The sequence below is a fragment of the Podarcis muralis genome, chromosome 15, assembly GCF_964188315.1.
Source record: "Podarcis muralis chromosome 15, rPodMur119.hap1.1, whole genome shotgun sequence".
In the NCBI taxonomy this organism is placed as follows: domain Eukaryota; kingdom Metazoa; phylum Chordata; class Lepidosauria; order Squamata; family Lacertidae; genus Podarcis; species Podarcis muralis.
Window position 1 is genome coordinate 43,350,838 of NC_135669.1, and position 20,420 is coordinate 43,371,257.

A 20,420-nucleotide genomic window follows, 5' to 3' on the forward strand; every position below is an offset into this window, starting at 1 on the left:
TAATAATAATAAATTTTATTTATATCCCGCCCTCCCCAGCCGAAGCCGGGCTCAGGGCGGCTAACAACAATAAAACAGTACAAAAGTACAGCATAAACAACACTCTAAAATCATTCATTCTAAAATTCATTCATTCAAGCCACTGGCAGCCATTGGGCCAGAGCTCCGCAAAGATTGCCGAGGGAGGGAGTCAGGCTGTGCCCTTGCCAAAGGCCTGGTGGAGCAGCTCTGTCTTGCAGGCCCTGCGGAAAGATGTCAAGTCCCGCAGGGCCCTGGTCTCTTGGGACAGAGCGTTCCACCAGATCGGGGCCACAGCTGAAAAGGCCCTGGCTCTGGTTGAGGCCAGCCTAACTTCTCTGTGGCCTGGGACCTTCAAGATGTTTTTATTTGAAGACCGTAAGTTTCTCTGTGGGACATACCAGGAGAGGCGGTCCCGTAGGTATGAGGGTCCTAGACCGTATAGGGCTTTAAAGGTTAAAACCAGCACCTTAAACCTGATCCTGTACTCCACCGGGAGCCAGTGCAGCTGGTATAGCACCGGGTGAATGTGATCTCGCAGCGAAGACCCCGTAATTCTGCATTCTGCACCCGCTGGAGTTTCTGGGTCAGTCTCAAGGGCAGCCCCACGTAGAGCGAGTTACAATAATCCAGTCTGGAGGTGACCATCGCGTGGATCACAGTGGCTAGGTCAGGGCGAGAGAGGTAAGGAGCCAACTGCTTAGCTTGGCGGAGATGGAAAAATGCCGCCTTTGTTATAGCTGCAGTCTGCGCCTCCATGGAAAGGGAGGTGTTGAAGATTACACCCAAACTCTTAACGGACGGTGCTGGCACTAATTGCACCCCCGCAAGAGATGGTCCTTAAACTACCATATAGCATATATTCAACACAAAAAACAGTAACAATTTGTTGATGACAAAGGACAGCTGGACATATAAAGGGCCCCCATTCCCTTCAGTAGCTGAGGGCCTCATCAAACCTAAATCTGGCCATCCTTCAGTGTCTCTTGGTCATGGGCAATGTCACAGATCTGGGCATGGGGGTAGCCAGGATTTTTGTTAGGGGGACAGGACTTTTATTAGGGGGGTAGAACCGACGTGATTGGTCTGTTAGTTAAATATTTCTTTTGTTTTACTTAATCTAGTGGGGGCAATTGCCCCCCTCCGCCCCCCAGCTATGCCCATGCTCTTGATCATTATTTCCCCCAGCTTTCTAAAAAACTGTTATTACTACCACTTCTGCTTCTCTTTATTAATATTGTATTTTTCTGGTAAAAGGTAAAGGACCCCTGGACGATTGAGTCCAGTCAAAGGCGACTATGGGCTTGAGGCGCCCATCTTGCTTTAAGGCTGAGGGGGCTGGTGTTTTTCCACAGACAGTTTTCGGGGTCATGTGGCCGGCAGGACTAAACCGCTTCTTGCGCAAAGGGACGCTGTGACAGAAGCCCAGTGCCGGATTTAGGTTTGATGAGACCCTAAGCTACTGAAGGGAATGGGGCCCTCTATATGTCCAGCTGTCCTTTGTCAACAACAAATTGTCGCTGTTTTTTGTGTTGAATATATGCTATATATATATGGTAATTTATGGACCTAATAGGTATCTAAAGCCATTTGCACATGTTGCCATGCAACCAGTCCATGCAGAATGTAGGCACCCTATACAGTGGTACCTCGGGTTACATATGCTTCAGGTTACAGATGCTTCAGGTTACAGACGCTTCAGGTTACAGACTCCGCTAACCCAGAAATAGTACCTCGGGTTAAGAACTTTGCTTCAGGATGAGAACAGAAATCGTGCTACGGTGGCGTGCTAAAGTTATGCTTCCGCAGTCCCAGATTTACATACTGTATTAGTATGAATATTACTAGGTCTTTTATAATGCCAAGCTTAAAATTCCCTAAAATTCTGCCCCTCAGTTTAGTGAGGACATGGGGGCATGGACATACACAGAACAAAGGCACTCTGCACGTGCTCAGGCAGCTTTGCCCCAACATCATCATTTTAGAAAACATATTTTTATTTAGAAAAATGAGCCCTCTGCAGGACCTTAATGGGGGCTTTGCCACAAAGGAGTTCCTGTTGTTACTATTGTTACCATTATGAAAAGCAGCCCTTTTGTCATGAGGAAAATATTTATGAACAAGGTTATTTATGAGAACATTTCTATACCGATATTCATCAAAGATATCGGAGCGGTTTGCAAAAGCCATACATACCCCTCAGCGCAGACCCAGGCCATCAAGCCCAAGGACATGGAGACGGTTGCATTGGGATCTGCTTGTACTCTTGGCGACTGCCCTGAACATCACTTGTCAGAAGGACAGGACATGGGTTTAACTCAGTGACTAGTAAGTTAAAAGTATTTTACATTTTTATTAGATCAGGACTCCCCTGTCTGGTGCATGTGCTTTTTCAGGGACTGAATAGTGTGAAAGATTATGTGTCATTGGGGGGCAGGGGGAAGTGTGTGTGTGTCTCTGTATGAACCTTTTTTTTAGTTATTTTGTTAATATTGCTTCATAGCAGTGCTTTTTTCCCCTAGGGGTACTCAAGCATATGCAATATTGGCACATTTTGTTCTAGAAGAAAAGCTGTAATTCTGATATTTCACTTCTTTTTAGTTGCTGGTTTGCTAATAGTGTTTTTGTAGATTGTAATTGTTTTACTAATTTTCTAATTATATTTTATGAATTATGCTGTACTTGTGATGTTCAAATATACATATTGTTATTCTTTACTGTTTGTAAGCCGCTTTGAGAAACATTTGAATGGAAAGCAGTATAGAAATACAATAAATCAATACCCATATAACAATGCAATAAAAAATTAGCTCAAACGTTCCACTAAACATTACAAAAGGATTTTTTCCTAACTGCTAACATAAGCCTGGTGGCATTATTAGTAACAGTAGTGTTAAAACAACTATGCTTGCCATGAGGAAATGTGCACAAGAATAAGGGTGCTTTTATTATTATGATTTTAAAACCCTGTTTATCATGAGAAAAACAAGTCTATACAAGATAAAGTGTGCATTGTTATTTATTACTTTAGAACACCCATTCTTGTAATGATGCAAAGAATGTGTGCAAGCTTAAATGTTTGATATTATTATTATGTACTTCAAAATTTCTAAAATCTACAGTTGGGCAATACCTTTATTAGGATGAACCAAAATGTCCACAGGAGTGGCAAGCTTTCGGTTTTGCCAACAAATTTTTGTTTCATCTGACAACAAAGATAATATGCTTCTTGCTTCAGAAATACTGCTTTTACCTTATGAAAATTTAACTCATAGAATAACCAGTTGATTGAAACATGAGTAATTGATTTTAAGATTTATGGGTTCCATGCCTAATACGCCTAATACTCTGCCTAGTTTTTGACCTCACAGTGAAGTTTACAACGAAACAAGAACCTGAATCCAGGACCAACACAACACTGTCCATTCCGGTATACAAATTCATTGGTATGTGCATTGATGTGCCTTTCAGGTAGTCCATAGCCTCATCTGTCGCTTAACCTTTAAAGATGTAGACATATACAAACATCTCCAACCCTCTTTTTTTTGTTAGAAAAAGCTATTTGTATTAGTGCAGAATTGCTGGTGAACGAATTCTGAGCTGACAAAGACCTTTTGGTACCAATATTTTGCTAAGGACACTGTTCCCAGGAACATCATTGCAAAGTGCTTGAAATGTCACCCCCCTGGCCCCCTGCAGATATTCACTTGCTGTTGTTCAAGCATCAGATAATCAGAGGAATCACAAATTGTAATAACACTGTAATCAATTTATCAGGCAACGTTAAAAGCAACCTATAATCTCAAATTACAGAATATTAGGTAGATATGCCATTGTTTTTTGTCGGCTAAAGAACGGAGAGAAAACTTTTAATTTCCCCAAATTTTATTAAAAAAAGATTCTGCTGAAAGATAAATTATTGCAAAGATGGAATCTTGCATCAGAACACTGAAAGGTGTTGTCATCTCAGGCTCTAGCCAATGGAAAAGCTCTTAGTTGCCTTAAAATGAGAGCGTAGGTGTGCTTCCCTTTGGGAACAAGTGAAACACAAACTGTCCCTTCATCATGTCAAGCTTAAAATGACTTCTAAAAAGCCACTTCAGAAAGAAGAGCTTTGCTAAATACACAATTTAATTTTGAAGCTCTTTTCTCCTTCTGCCTGCTGCTCTTTTTAATCATTTGTGAATTGTGTAAACTTGAAAGAGGTACAAGTTGTAATTTCCCTTCCCTCTAATCCCCCCCTCTGCTGTCAGAATTAAATGGAAGTTGGGAGCAATCCACCTGGCCCCTGAAGGTCACTTTATTCCACCTATTGCATCAGAACATTTACCTCTGAACATTTTTAAGGCTCTTATCTAGGTTGAGAAAGAAGTGTACCCGTAATTTCACATCCAAAAGCACATGGACACACTCGACAAGCACCAACTATGAATAAAAGGGGGTGTTTAAAAATTCTCTAAATGCTTTTTTTTTAAAATCACAAAACAATTTTAAACTAAAGAAATGGCAAAAGTGTAGTTTGTGTTTGCTGAAATCTGAGATGACCTAAGCGACCGAGACAGGGTGGGAGTGATGAGAGCTGTAGATGATGTTGCCATGCTCTGACGATGCTGAAGTTTCTTTGCCAGCTCTATTAATGATAGGCAGGTGTTCACCCAGTTGTAGAGATACTCCATTGGAGCTGAGCGAAACTTCCACACAGCTTTTCTGTGTGCACCTAATTGAAATTTTAAAAAATCACAACATGCTAGTTGGCTTACATATTCCAGGTCTACGATTGCACGATTCAGCAAAGATGTCTGGTGTCATGTGCTATCCCTTTGTGCAAATCCTCACTAAAATTAATCATTGGTGTAGTCATAGCTTCATGACCATGATGTTTCACATGACTGATTTCCACTTTTGACTGTGACCTCATGCGCTCCTTCCGGTTCTGCTCTTCAGGACCTTGTGGGAAGGAATGATTCCTGGGACTTGCTGGTGCATGCACAAAACCTTGTGTACGAACATTTAGATCCCATTTAGTGAGTTTCTCATCAACAACTACCTGGAATGGACATTATGGTGGATTGTTGAGTTGTTGGTTGGGGCTCTCGCGTGGATTATGGTTGCACATTAAATCAGCTGCTAACAGCATTATGCATTAAGGTCTGTATGGTTGGGATGCAGTCTCAAAATGAGTTTTCCTTAAATGTGGTTAGAGTTTGCAAGCTATGCCACTCCTAATTAACAGCTGCATCATGACTTGAGTTGGTATGCCCAACAGCAGGTGGAAAAGCCAGACTGGGAGAAAAGCATGGCTTTGGTTCTTAAATCGAAAATATAGTGAATGTTTTCAGTCACATTTGAAGTTCAGAACAAAGTTAGCTGTATGAACAAAAGGTAGAATGAAATCTGAATCCAAAGCATAATGCTAAAGCACATTTGAAGCACATCCAATCCCCTCAAAGAATTATGGGCACTGTAGATTGTTAAGTGCTGCAGGGAACCCAGTGAGGGGTAAACTACAATGCTCAAAATTCATTGGGGGAGGAAAAATGCTTCAAATGTGCTTTGGAAATACAGTGTATATACCCAGCTCAATTGTAGCAGTGGAAGAGCAAGTCTTGAATACAGAGAGCCATGAATACAGTATACAGTGGCTTTTGTGTGAAATAGGAATTAAGTTTTAAGTTTCCCTTTCTGTTCTGCGCATCATGCACAGAGTTTCCCTTCTGTTCTGTTTGCTACTCTGTTGTCCCAACTAGGCACAGCTAGCTTACAGAATTAACTGCTACAAGATGTGGTCACTACAGCCATTAACTTTGATAGTTTTCAAACTCATGGAAGATAAGACTACCATTGGAAACTAGTCATGATGGCAGTGCTCTCTACTGTCATACGGTTGCCATATGTCCGGAATTTCCTGGACATAGCTGGTATTAAGCCCTCGTAAACAGCATCCGGACAGAAAATGCTGAAATGTTTGGGGAAATCCAGATGTACAGCAGCCCATGTCGGCAGCGTTGATTATCGCAATTTTTTTTGAGCTCAACAACTTTTGATGTTCACTTTTTGAAATAAGGCAACCCTATACTGAACAGCAGTGGGATAGAACTATGATCCCCATGTCCTGTTTGTAGACGTCCTATAGGTGTCCTTTTGCCCAGGGTGGGAAATCGGATGTTGGACTATATAGACCTTTGACTTCATCCAGCAGAGTTCTTATGTCAATCCCATCAGGCAGTTCCACAATTATGTTAATTATCATACACTTACCATGGAGGCAGTTGTACAGAGTCTCTGGTCGAACCTCCACATAGGCAGCAGTTGGGTCAAAGTAGCAAATGTTTTCAATAAGTTCTCCATCAATTTTCTGTAGTGCAAGTAACATAAATGTTAGAAGGTTTATGAGGAAAACATGAAGAGTGGCTGGGAAATCTGGGCTTCATGCTTTTTCAGGATTCTCACCTCTATGCAACAATTCCAGTCCTCAACCTCCTGCGTACCAGCCCACTGGGGGTACAAAATCAGCAGTGCACACTTAAGTATTGCATGCACTAGGCTGGGTGGCTTCTCAAAGCACCTTATTTCACTGAAGGAAGAGAAAGGGTCGAGATTCCAGATGCAATTCTGTAACTCCTGCAGCATGAATCGGTAGAAGAGGACTCCCCCACGCCTCCAGTCCCCCACATACTCTGCCTCTGGAATGACAAGCCAACATTTGAATAATTAGCCTTTAAGTAAAGGGGGCAGGGAGGGGTAGCTGCCCCCCATCAATAAAAATCCATAGAAATACATGGCTAACTGAAGTTCTGCCCCCCCCCCAACAAAAGGCCTGCCTTTCCTAACAAAAATCCTGGCTACGCCCACATTTAAGGCTATAGAAACACTGGGAGCTGCTTTATACCAAGTTGGACCATTGGTATAATTTAGCTCAGTGTTTTCTGCACTTACTGGCAACAGCTGTCCCACGTTTCTCTCGCCCTACCCGGAGATACTGTTGGGGATTAAAGCTGGGATTTTCTGCATGCAAAGCAGACACTATAGCAGTGAGCTGTGTAGAGGCACAGATCTGCTTAGATTGTGGCCTTATATGACTTCAGACCATACCCTGGGGGGAAAAGTGAAGCATCTCCAGCGCAAACTGCCAATCTACATAGATGCTCTGAGTACCTAGGGAACCATTCCTATAGGAACTTTGAATCATTTTATGTTATTTTAAATTCTGCTTGGAATATATATAAGAATAACACACTTGCACTGTCCACAGACTTGCCGTTTTTAACTTGTTGGCTCACAATGGATACAGTACCCTGGTGCAAAATTAAAACAGCTCTACAGTTGCACACTCTTGCTTTGAGATTGTAAAACATGTTTCAAGGCTTGATTCCATTTATCAGCTCCAGAATCTTTGGGTTAAGATGTTGTAAAGTAAAAAAAAAAAAAAGGAAAAAAAAAGATAGGGTCCTAAGCATGTGCATAGTACATTTTCCTCACCATTAATAAACCACAGCTTGTCTCCATGCATCTGAAATTAGCAAATAGGACTTCCAGGTCTCAGAGGATGAAATTTTTTGGTAGCCCTACCTCTCTTTTTAGAAATTAACTAAAGCAAATTTTATTACCGGTGGTGCTGGAAGTTTTATTCCAATAATCTTAATCCCACAGTTTCAACCAGCAATATAGCCAAGTCTGTCCGACTTCCTGTCCCTGCTCCCATTTTCTTTGAATATGCTCTGGAGTGTAAATATCTTGAATCTTTTTGACTACCACCAGCACCAGTAGAATTTTTCTGCTATCTAAGGTGCACAATACCCAAGACGTAGAATGGATCTTTCTCTCCAGAATCCTCTTTCAGGATCTCACAAATGGCAGCCTGTATTGTCCTCAACATCTTCTGCAGGTCTCTGTGCTCACAGGTTGGTAGCTTTTGGCGGTTTCCAAGGTTGATGTCAAACACTGCAATGGCCTGGCCCACCTGATTCCTCAGAGGAACAGCGATACGATGTTCTTCAAACAAAAACGTGGTAACCACTACTGAACAGTCTATGCACTTGAACAGGTAATCTCTAAAACAAAAGAGATGACCAATGATAATATCACAGACTCTACATCATTGTGTTTGCTCCTGCATCAATTGCTATATGAAGCCATGAGGACATAAGAAGAACATTGCTGGATCAGGTCAAAGGCCCATGTAGTCCAACATCCTTTGCTCTCAGTGACCAAACAGATACTGAACTCGAGTGTAACAGCCCAGTCCACACTTGTGATTTATGAAAGCTGGCATCTTGCCTCCGACACTGGAGGCAGAACATAGCCACTGTGGCTAGTAGCCAAGGATAGCCTTATCCTCCATTAATTTGTCTAATCTTCTTTTAAGCCATCAAAGTTAGTGACCGTCATTACATCTCAAAGCAAATTCTATAGTGTGAATAAATACTTTCTTTTGTCTGTCCTAAATCTTAGAACCTTAAGCTTCATTTGTTGCCCCCAGTGGTTTCTAGTATTATGAGAGGGATAAAAATCTCTCCCGTGTCACTTCCCCAACAAGCAGGTTCATTGGGTGACCCGACTGAGGTCCTGGACCTTGAGGGACAAAAACTTTCTTCCCACTTTCTGCACACCATGCATCATTTTATACACGTTTATCATGTTCCCCTTTCACTCGTCTTTTTTCTAAATTAAAAAGTCTCAAATGTTGCAATCTTTGCTCATAGGGTTGTTGCTCCAACCCACTTGATCATTTTGGTTGCCGTTTTCTGAACATTTCCCAGCTCTACAATATCCTTTGCTCCAGCCAACCTGCTGTTGTAGAAGCTGTTTGACACAAACCTAAAGTCAATGTTGAGTATACAAAGCTTGTTGTATGGTACTTTCTGCCTTGCAATCTAGCAAGGATGGCAGATGAGCACTCTTGGGATGTGTTTATGCTCCTGTTTCCTCTGAATCCAGTGTGCTGTTTAGAGAAGTGGCGTACACACACAAAGTTAGCCACAATACATATTGTTGGCATCAGTTTGTCTCAGGAGACAATGGAGGAGTGTAGTGTGGCTGTAGAGACCAACATGGGAGAGACATGTTACATGTTTAATGAAATCCTGCATTTTGATGTGTTTTTCACCAAACCAGCTTCAATCCAAATGGCGGGGGGGGGGGGGGTTGACATTGCTGTATGGTGATGTGTACACAGCCCTAGAGTCCCCACTGTAACTTCCTCTCCCAGCATGGTACAATCTGCAGTGAGACTTGGCCAGCTGTACTAGGCTGCAAGATAAGAACAATTTCCTTTGTAGAATTTAACAAAAAGCAGGGGACTCCAAAGGCATGCAGACAACTCTTTGGCTAAGTTCAACCCCTTTGGAAAGCTGCATTGAACAGATAAGCCTGTGGAGTTGTGGCTAAGAAAATTAAGAGTATTGGATAAGAACTGAAGGAACAACATGGTTTACTTTGGAAGATGAGTATGTTGCCTCTCGAGAAAGCCAGGCAAGTGTTCTTAGCTTCCAAACCACAACTTCATTACTCCAAAGGAGACTCTATTGAAGTCCACGCAACCCAACAGCAACCCCAAATACTAAGCCCAGGATGTGGAAGCGAGTGCCACCAAATGCTCTGATTTTTGGCACAGTAACCAGTGGGGTAGCCATGGACAAAGAAGCACAATTTCCCTCAAACCAGTAATCAAATGGAGACAGAGCCCCAGGTTCATACAGAGTTTCACCTGACAACACCCACAACAAGGGCCTCAAGCATGCTTTGGCAACCAGATTGCAACCAGTATGTTTTTAAGCAGACAACAATCCAGATTCTCCAAACAAAATGTATACTGTGCTTTTCACCAATCTTACCAGGGACCAGAAGTTAGAGGCAGGGACTCTGGGGCTGAAAGGGAAGGGAGTACAGGGCCAGCCCCAGAGGTGCTGCTACCAGAAGAATATGTGGGGCCAGTGTCCCCTCCCCACCACAAATCAAGGATGTGCTGCCATCTTCTGATTCAGAGGTCTCCACTGTGGAAGACCCTAGACGACCTGAGCCTCCCCTGCTTCGTCGCAGTAGGAAACTGCTGGGAAAAGGCTACATTTTGCAGCTCTGGTGGTGCCAACAATCAGGCTGCACCTGCTGCTACTACTATACAAAAGGGCTCAGTTTCAGCTTGTTCCTTCAGAGTTTTGTGCTTCCCAGAGTCTGACCTGAACCTTGTCCTCTCTTACATCCTGGCTGCACCTCACCTCACAGCAAGGCAGGCAACATAGAGTGGCTGGGGAGGCAATGCTTACACTTCCATGTGTGCTGCATTCATGAGGCAATCATACATGTGCCTCTGTATGGCTGGAAACATTTTAAGAACCCACCACATGGTGGCTAATTGCATCATTAATGTAACCTATAATTAGGCCCTTTATATTGTAAATCATTTTGAGCTGCCATGGCAAAAAAAGGGGACCAATACATTTAAAATAATGATGATAATAAAGCTCACCTGAATATGTTATCACTTCTTCTGACCAAAGGACCTGGAGGGAGATGGACTTCCAGCGGCTCATTCTGATCTGCAGTCATTACTTTACGCAAGGTATAGTCATGCATCTTGAAAAGAGAAAGTGCAAAGAGCTTGCCAGGTGGAAAGCAACTCAAGAATAGATGTGTAAATATTTTGGGAAGGGAGAAAGACTAAAAAATTATGAGGGACAATACAGATTATTGGCCAGTGAATCATATGAAGCTAACTTTGCCAGGTCAGACTGTTTGCTCACCTAGCCCAGTACTGTGCACTCTGACTGGCAGCAGCTCTCCAGGGTCCCAAGCAGAAATGCCAGGGGTGGAACCTGGAGCTTTATGCATACATATAAATAGGGGTAAGGGAATCTGTCAATTTTGGTTTCTCTCAGTTTCTCATTTTCCCCATCTTAAGTTCAGTTCTCTACATTTCCACATCAGCTTGCATTTTAAAAAGAGTTTATGAAAATTCATCAGTATTTACCATACTTTCCCATGTATAAGACTAGGTTTGTTTACTTAAAAATTATGTGAAAAACTGTGGGTCATCTTATACACAGGGAAATCTCCCCCCTATTTTCTTAAATTAGAGTCCTAAACAGGGGGCGTCTTAAACATGGGGGTATCCTATACACGGAAAAATACAGAAAGTACAAATTTATCCTAATACACATATTTTCTATGCAATTTTGCTTAATGTACACATTTTTGCAAAGCACCCCCCCCCCCTAATATAATGCATTTCTGTGTGCTATTTTTATTAATATAGACATTTTTATGTACAGTTTGCATATTCATCCTTGTACACTTCACTTAGCTGGAAAGCTGCACTGCAAAATTAAGAGGAGTGAGAATTTCAAATGATGGCTGCTTTTCGGTTTTGCATTGTTTCAAAAAGTGCAAACTGGGTAGGTTTGTGATTAAATGCTAACTGAATGCTAGTGTTTGAACAGAGCTGAACCAGATTTAGTTTGTTCATAAGAAAATGTTTCACTGGAACTGGGTTGGAAGAACAATAAACTGCCTCTCACAGAAGCCAGGGCCACAGGTTCTAGTCTAACATGCTACAACACACATTGCTTAAGTGAGAATGGCCAAAGGCTCACCACCTGCTAAGTTGTGAGAGCATTTGCTAAGTGCCCGAAAATGCTGAGCCCTTATGCCAGCCTTGGATACTATCAATGAGGGGGTTCTTTTGGGCTCAGCTTGTCATTGAGTTATGTGGCTACTACAAACCGCGGAGGCTGGGCGGGACAGAAGTTGTAGTCTAGATAATACCAGGTTACTGCCAAAAGCGTGATACCATCTTGATATCAAAGGATGCTTCTTGCAAAGTAGGAATTTAATCTTCAGTCCCTTGAAAAAGAGTTAAGTAATGCATCAGCTCCACCTGCTGATAGCCTAAGGACTAACCACAGAAGACCTTTGCATCAACTCTACATTGTTTTTTTTGCACAAACTTGAAGATCAATGCCACAGGACCTGGGGTGGGTGTGGATTTTATCCGCTAAATGACTGCCTGTCAAGTACAGTACAGCGGTACCTCAGGTTACATACGCTTCAGGTTACATATGCTTCAGGTTACAGACTCCGCTAACCCAGAAATAGTGCTTCAGGTTAAGAACTTTGCTTCAGGATGAGAACAGAAATTGTGCTCCGGCAGCGCAGCGGCAGCAGGAGGCCCCATTAGCTAAAGTGGTGCTTCAGGTTAAGAACAGTTTCAGGTTAAGTACGGACCTCTGGAACGAATTCAGTACTTAACCTGAGGTACCACTGTAATTGTTAGAGGCACCAGAGTCCACCACAGCCCTCTGGTGGTGTATGGGGGTAAGGTTGAGATTGTACCATTTGTTAGAAAAAACGGTTCGGGAAGGGCTGTAACTTAGTGATGAAACATCTGCTTCCCTGGAGAAGGTCCCAGTTATAATATCTAGCATCTCCACACAGACCTGGGAATGTCTCAAGCCCTGGAGAGCCGCTGCCAGTCAGTGTAGTTAATGCTGAGATAGATGGACCAATGGTCTGACTCAGCATGAAGCAGCTCCCTATGTTCCCAAAAGAAAAAGACTGGGGGGGGGGGAATATGAATAGAAAAGTCCCGCCCCCTTTTCCTGCTTTTCCTAAGTGCTCCACATACTTTATCGCAGTCCTCTTTGCAATTGCTAGCATATTACCCTGTCCTCGCCAGGCTCCATGAAGTACGTAGTGATGGTTTGAAGGAGCGACACACGGGTGAAGAGCCACCCCAGAGCCGTGATGATGACCTGCATGATACTTTCCTTGGTGCGGATGTGGTGGTAGGCTATGCTGAACGTGTTTGCAATCCCCTAGAGGATGAACACATGTTATAATTTGTTTGGAAGCAATGTAAAATTTTAAAGCAGGAACGTTATCAAACTAAGCACATCAAAGGGGCTTTTGAAGCGGAGGACTCCTATAGGCAACACCACTGCAATCACATACTCCAGTGGAATGAACAATGTCCACAGAATCCAGCCAGGCCCTCATGCAGTGACTGTGGCTGTCCCCTTGCAGCCTCCCTGCTGCCCTCACCTGATAGAAACGGATTTCGTGGGGCACAAAGATGGTTTTCTCATTCTTGTCCTGGAGAGTGTCCAGACCAAGAACACCAAAGACTCTTCTTCGGATATCCTCAAGCGGCAGCACCAAGAAGGAGCCCTTCCTCTCTTCCAAGGGGCGATCCTGGTTCCAGAAGTGGATGTTTCCATGCAGCTGAACTCTGGGGACATGGATTGGCCTGTCGTCTAGTGCTGCTGCAAAGCTAAGAGAAAAAAGTGAACAAAATAATAATAATAATAATAATAATAATAATAATTAATAATAATTTATTATTTGTACCCCGCCCACCTGGCTGGGTTTCCCCAGCCACTCTGGGCGGCTTCCAACAAAGATGAAAGATACACTAAAATGTCACTTATTAAAAACTTCCCTGAACAGGGCTGCCTTCAGATGTCTTCCGAATGTCAGGTAGTTGTTTTATCACTTTGACATCTGATGGGAGTGCGTTCCACAGGGCGGGCGCCACTACCGAGAAGGCCCTCTGCCTTGTTCCCTGTAACTTGGCCTCTTGCAGTGAGGGAACCGCCAGAAGGCCCTCGGAGCTGGACCGCAGTGTCCGGGCAGAACGATGGGGGAGGAGACGCTCCTTCAGATATACTGGACCGAGGCCGTTTAGGGCTTGAAAGGTCAGCACCAACACTTTGAATTGTGCTCGGAAACGTACTGGGAGCCAATGTAGGTCTTTCAAGACCGGTGTTATATGGTCTCGGCGGCCGCTCCCAGTCACCAGTCTAGCTGCCGCATTCTGGATTAGTTGCAGTTTCCGGGTCACCTTCAAAGGTAGCCCCACGTAGAGCGCATTGCAGTAGTCCAAGCGGGAGATAACCAGAGCATGTACCACTCTGGCGAGACAGTCTGCAGGCAGGGAGGGTCTCAGCCTACATACCAGATGGAGCTGGTAAACCGCTGCCCTGGACACAGATTTGACCTGTGCCTCCATGGACAGCTGTGAGTCCAAAATGACTCCCAGGCTGCGCACCTGGTCCTTCAGGGGCACAGTTACCCCATTCAGGACCAGGGAATCCTCCAGAAAAGCGGAAGAGGAGAAGCTTTCAGGAGTCAAGTGCCTAGGTAGAAAACATCATAGCAGCAGGCATGGGCAGGAACACTCCCAACATTCTCATTACAGGAAAGAGCAATTTGTTAGGGGAAATGGGTCTCGTCAGAAGAGGTCATAAGAAACCCATCACTGAGAGTGCAAAATCCATTGCCTTCATATTTCCCATGTAACGGAGAGTGAATTTACACCTTCATTTTGCTGCTGCAGCACTTCCTTTCTCTTGCTTGAGTCCCTTGCTTTACCTTGAGATGAAAATGAGTCTTGTTTCTGTTTGTAGTTATTCTTCTTCTAGGAAGCTTACCCAGCATGGCTGAACGCATCTACCTTGACCTCCAGGTTGATTTCTTGTGTATTTTGCATGAGAGCAAGGGATAGGTTAATTTGTCAGTTTTGGTTTCTCTCCATTTTTTCCCCCCAGTCTTAAATTCAGTTCTCCACACTTCCACATCAGTTTGCAATTTTTTAATATAAAAAGGCCTCATGAAAACTCATCTAATATACACATGTTTGTATCCATATGTACATATGTTTGCCTAATATGTACAAGTTTGCAATCAATTTTCCCTAATATAGTGCATCGTGTATGTTACTTTTACTAATATATGCATTTTTATGCACACTTTACCATTGTATATACATGTTTTACACTTTCATTTCAAAATTTAGAGAAGTGCACATTTCAAACCATGGCTGCATTTCAGGTCTTGTGTTGCTTTGGAAACTCCAAACTAGGTAGGTTCACCTTTGAATGTGAACCACCCTGTCCCTAATGATGACTCACAATTGGCATTAAATAATTTTGCTCCGGGACGCGGGTGGCGCTGTGGGTAAAAGCCTCAGCGCCTAGGGCTTGCCGATCGAAAGGTCGGCGGTTCAAATCCCCGCAGCGGGGTGCGCTCCCGCTGCTCGCTCCCGTTGCTCGGTCCCAGCGCCTGCCAACCTAGCAGTTCGAAAGCACCTCCGGGTGCAAGTAGATAAATAGGGACCGCTTACTGGTGGGAAGGTAAACGGCGTTTCCGTGTGCTCCGCTGGCTCGCCAGATGCGGCTTTGTCACGCTGGCCACATGACCTGGAAGTGTCTCCAGACAGCGCTGGCCCCCGGCCTATAGAGTGAGATGGGCGCGGTGGTACGTGCTTGACTCCAGTCAAGCTTGCAAAAATCTACCACTTGTCTGATAATAAATGTTGGAAATGTAAAGAGTCTGAAGGTACATTCTTTCACCTTTGGTGGACGTGCCCAAGGATTAAGGCTTTCTGGGAAATGATTTATAATGAAATGAAAAAGGTATTTAAATATACCTTCTTGAAGAAACCAGAGGCCTTTCTCCTGGGTATGGTCGGCCAATTGGTGTTAAAGAAGGATAGAACTTTCTTTATGTATGCTACAACAGCAGCAAGAATACTCATTGCAAAGTATTGGAAGACAGAAGATCTACCCACCGTGGAAGAATGGCAGATGAAGATGATAGACTACATGGGACTGGCAGAAATGACTGGCAGAATCCGAGACCAGGGAAGAGAGACGGCGGAGGAAGATTGGAAGAAATTTAAGGACTATCTTAAGAAACATTGTAAAATTATTGAATGTTAGAACGATGTTGATTTAGAAATTAAGGGGTTTTCAGCTGTAATGATCATGAAATTAAGAAAAGAAGGGTCAAAAATTAAATAGAAATTAGGGGAGGGATTTGCTGAATTGAATTAATTTGAGATTGGAATACAGAAAGGGGAGATACGAGGAGGTCGGGAAAGTAGGTTTTTACAAATATAAGGGTTTGAAATTATACATGTTGTTGTATGTGTTTTTTATGTTTGTATTTTTGCTTTTTTATGTTTTCTGTTTTTTCTATTTTATATAATTTTTTTTTAAAAACCTTAATAAATATCTTCTAAAAAAAAATAGAGTGAGATGGGCGCACAACCCTAGAGTCTGTCAAGACTGGCCTGTACGGGCAGGGGTACCTTTACCTTTACCTTAATTTTGCTCCACTTTATCATTTATGATTTTTGAGGGAGACTTGGGAGGGAGGAGTCTTTTTGCTCTCTGATGTCTTTTCTGTTCTCAAGAGGTGATGTTTCTGTATTCACAGTGGAAAGCGCAATAAGGCACTTTCCTCTTGCCTACAGAGGGTTAATGCTGTTTCTCTTATGCAAGCCGCTGTTCTGACAATAGGTGCTGCTAATTGTCTCTTAAAGAATTTGCGATTGTTTCCTAACTTTCAATTAGAGATCCTACATGTTAAAATGCAGAAGCAAAAATGCATGCTATGCTAAACACAGAAATATAATCACCCATACTGATGTGCAGTCTTTCCCACACTTAAGCCTAATTTTATTTCAGAAGCAAATGATCACCCCAAAAAAGGAAACATCTTTGTGGGTGTTTTTCTTACCTGACTCCTTCCATATCCATGAAAAGTGATTGGTTTAGGACATATGGAGCATCATCCTCTGTGCATGCTACATAGTGTAGGAGAATATCTCCTCGCTCTGGGGAAACCAAGTTATATTCCAAAAGGGCGATATAAGCACTGATCTTCTTGCTGTCTCCGTGGGCATCTGTGTCCTGCAGATGAAAGGCAGGTGCCTCAGCCAGTCATCTTTATACACATGCCCCATGCTCCTGGCTAGCCCTCATTTACATGGAACTCATTCTGTTTCTCCCCAAGTCTGCATGCTTATTCATTTGAAACAATTTCATAGACATGCAAGGCCCACTGCTCTTTGTGGGGTTCATCATACAATTGCAGAGTTGGAAGGGATCCCGGGGGTCATCTAGTTCAGCTCCTGCACTACAGGAATCTCAACTGGATCATACATGACAGATGGCCATCCAACCTGTGCTTAAAAACCTGTATGTGCAAGTTGAGGTTCTGACAACATGTCAGCAGGTGAATGACACTGGGGACTATCCCACAATTTAATAGAATTGTTAAGAGGGTCAAAACCTAACCTCTTGTAACAAGCCAATCATATCTGGGGCAACAGGGAATATGTATCTGCTCTTTTCTATGTGACACAGTTCTTCAAGTATTTCAACAGCACTATTATAATCTACCTCAGTTTTCTCCAGGCCAAACATAGTCCACTTCCTTCAGACTTCTTTTCACAAGACTTACTGTCCAAATGTCCATCTTTATTGCCCTCCTCTGTTTGTCTTTTGTCTACATCCTTCTTAGAACGGCTGACCCCATAACTGGGCACAGAACTCCAGTTGTTTGAATACAATAATGTGTCTTCACTGCTAAGAGGAATCACAGGAGCATGAATCTGTCTCAGTACCTGAGTTTGCCCCATACATAATGCCATTGCTGGTTCAGACCAAGGTTTACCTAGCCCAGCACTCTTGCCAGTATTTTGCCAGACGTCGACTGCATCTCTTCGTTTCTCTCCATCATTTGGTTATATAAGCCCAGTGATAGCTACCGGGAACATAGAGGTGTAATTTTGCTACCATTTGGTCCTTGATTCAACTGCCCTCCATCAATGCAGCTAATCTTCTTCCCCGAAATGGAAAACCCCAAAACACATTGGCCTTTCCATGTAAGGAAAGACTGTGGCAGAAACACTCACCCGACAAAGAACCTTGAATAGGACATCATACACCGGTTTGATGCACCCGCCATTAGTCATGGCTGCGTGCTCCATCTTGAGCAGCCACTTCCTCCGCGCGCTGCCTCGCAATCGCTCTGCGTGGGTTCGCTCCACGGCCATCATGAGAAACTCCACGATGTTATCCAGCAGTTCGTCTTCATCGCCGGTGAGCTCAGAGACAACCAGCTCCATGTAGGTTTGGAAGTCTCTTTGGGATAACTTCACAATCCCGCTGGGATGCCACTGGGGTATGGGGAGCTGAAGCTTGGCTGTGCAGGTAGCGAAAAACAATGGCAGGGTCAGGCAGGACCACAAGCAATCCCATATGCCCACTTTCCCCCCAGTCCATTCTTCACACCAGTGTCCATCAGATGTCAAGAAGGAACAGATCCAATAGTTAAGAGTAGGCAGGTGCTTGCTCTCCTTTGTTTTTTTTGTTCGTTATGAAAATTGTGTACCCCACCCTTCAGCCATGTGGTCAGGATGGTGACTACAACAGTGGCAACCTGCATCTTGTGGCCATCGTTCCTTCCCCCCAAACTTGGATCACGCAGTGTGGTTATTTACTTCTTATTTTGAGGCTTTGAAAAATAGCTACAGATTTTAATGCTCCTATTTTGACCGGGTTGTTGGGAACAATTTGATCCTTGAATTAAATTTTATAGAAAACGGGGGTAGGGGATGAATCTTAAGTTCTCACGCTTCATGTTTTGGGAAGAAGCCATAATTCAGTGATAAGAGCACCCTCTTTTCATGCAGAAGGTCCTGGGTTTGGTCCACACATTTCCAGCTAAAGGACTTTAAGAAGTAAGGGTGGGGAAGACCTTTTTCTGCCTGGAACCTTGGAAAGCCTTTGTCAGTAGGAAATACTGAATGGTCTGACCTAGGAGTGGCTTGCTGTGTTTATCCGCATATGACTTCTTGCTGCTAATATACTTTTGCACACAAGAGGGAGCCCTTGTACAGTTTTTCCAAATGGTTATTTTTCAAAGAAAAGTTCTCAATAGGAAGTGCAGAAAAAGAGACAATAAATAGAAAAACCTTATTATGCTATCTTTTGGCCTATGCAGTTCTCTCTGGAAAATTGCCGGGCTTCCATTTTTTATTTCATGCACAAGTAAAAATTGTGGGGATCCCAGGAATGGAAAGAAAAGCTTCCAGGTGTTTGGTATATCAAGTGAACAGGTAATCAATACAGGAAAAAATAGAAATGTGAAATCTGTTGTTAATGGCATATGTCTGTGATCAATATGTATAATGAGGTTAAAGGGCAAGATGATGAATGGGGGACTTTTAGGAAAACAAAGTTTTTGAGCAAGATAAAGTCCTCTTCAAATATTTAAGGCCCAGTCAATTTTATGGGCAATGAGAATTAAGGGCTGGATCAGGGCAGCTATCCTGTTTCTGTGCCTCTTGGAGCAAAGGGCAGCTGAGTGACCCTGTCAATACTGATATCATATGGCAGGCAAAACATCTCTCAGCTTCAGGATTTGCCATAGTTGTTAGCTCACATCTAATTATCCCATTTAAGTTTTTCTCACAATAAACTTTTTGACATTGATAGACCCAGGTTACTCTTGCTCATTAATTTCAGTGGGTCTATTCTGAGTAAAACTTAGCTGAATACCACCCTAAAACAAGAGTTATAAAATCTGTATATAAAAAAGAACAGGATCTATGTTAAATCACAACGAACACAATGTTTAAAACTGATCACAGCAGATGCTATTTATTGATTTGTTCTGATAATTTTGTGGGGAGGTTATATGAGAAAATGTCAAGCAATTTTTATCCTACACTTTCCAGTGCCTTTCCCCATCATTTTCCTAACTGCAAAGGCCTGGTTTTGTTTTATTTTCTGAAGTAGCTTCATTGTGTTATGTTCCAGATCCACTCTAATGCAACCTGAATTTGCCCATATGCAACTGAATCTGGTGTGGGAAGTAGTGACAGTCTGGAAGCAGCATCACTCTTTTTATTTTCTGGGTAGATGGTGGAAAGCATGCTCTCCCCAGCAGATCTTAAAGGCTGCTCATTGGGGTGAAGGAGATGCTCCCCTACTGAGCCTTCAAGGTGCCACAAGGCTTTTTGCCGTTGCTGCTGTAACTAAGATGAAGGCTACAGCTGAACCAAGCTGAGTTGGTTCAGTAGCAAACTAAGGTAGCGGAAAGCCTTTCTCCTACCTTTGTTTAATGCCTCTTGCTCCATCCCTTCCTTAAAGGTGGACAGAACAGCATCCACTTCCTGCATGTCCAAGAACCCGGAGCATTCATTATCCCATTTCTCAAAGAGTGCAGCCAAGAGGAGCTGTTGCCGGACCAAGAAAGAATTCTGGTGGATCTGATAGAGACAGAAGGCAAAGAAAAAGGACCGCACATCAGCAGTTGCAGCGGATCATGGGCACAAGCTCAGCACATACGCATAAATAACAAACTCATGAAACATGGTGGTTGAAAAAGCTTGGAGATGGACTGGAGTGTGCTGAGCTCTGACAATATGTGGCTCGTGGCAGGAATGGGGAATTTGTAGCTGGACTCCAGTTCCAGTCAGGGTCAGCCCTGCTGTGAGGTGTGGTGAGGCAGTTGCCTCAGGTGGCAGATAGGGGACAGTTTGCAGTGTCCCCAAGAAATGCTTTGTGCCACTCGCTGCCTCCTGCACTTGTTGCCCACTGCTGCTGCTGCTGCCA

At 43.3% G+C, this 20,420-nt stretch overlaps 1 protein-coding gene across 4 annotated transcripts in view; it reads right to left on the reverse strand.

Moving 5' to 3' along the window:
* Positions 1-3,024: 3,024 nt before the first annotated feature.
* Positions 3,025-20,420, reverse strand: part of EFCAB5 (EF-hand calcium binding domain 5) — a 47,393-nt gene continuing 29,997 nt past the window's right edge. For 3 of the 4 annotated variants that reach the window (XM_028707723.2, XM_028707725.2, XM_028707726.2), the window contains 10 exons: positions 19,918-20,074; positions 17,714-18,003; positions 16,534-16,706; positions 13,054-13,282; positions 12,675-12,827; positions 10,484-10,590; positions 7,816-8,069; positions 6,469-6,701; positions 6,277-6,373; positions 3,025-4,735 (listed from right to left, as the gene is read on the reverse strand). In XM_028707723.2, the coding sequence (XP_028563556.2) occupies positions 4,509-4,735; positions 6,277-6,373; positions 6,469-6,701; positions 7,816-8,069; positions 10,484-10,590; positions 12,675-12,827; positions 13,054-13,282; positions 16,534-16,706; positions 17,714-18,003; positions 19,918-20,074 (1,920 nt within the window). In that variant the 3' untranslated portion in view covers positions 3,025-4,508. The remainder of the gene's footprint in view (positions 4,736-6,276; positions 6,374-6,468; positions 6,702-7,815; positions 8,070-10,483; positions 10,591-12,674; positions 12,828-13,053; positions 13,283-16,533; positions 16,707-17,713; positions 18,004-19,917; positions 20,075-20,420) is intronic. The other variant, XM_077919441.1, reaches the window with a different exon arrangement.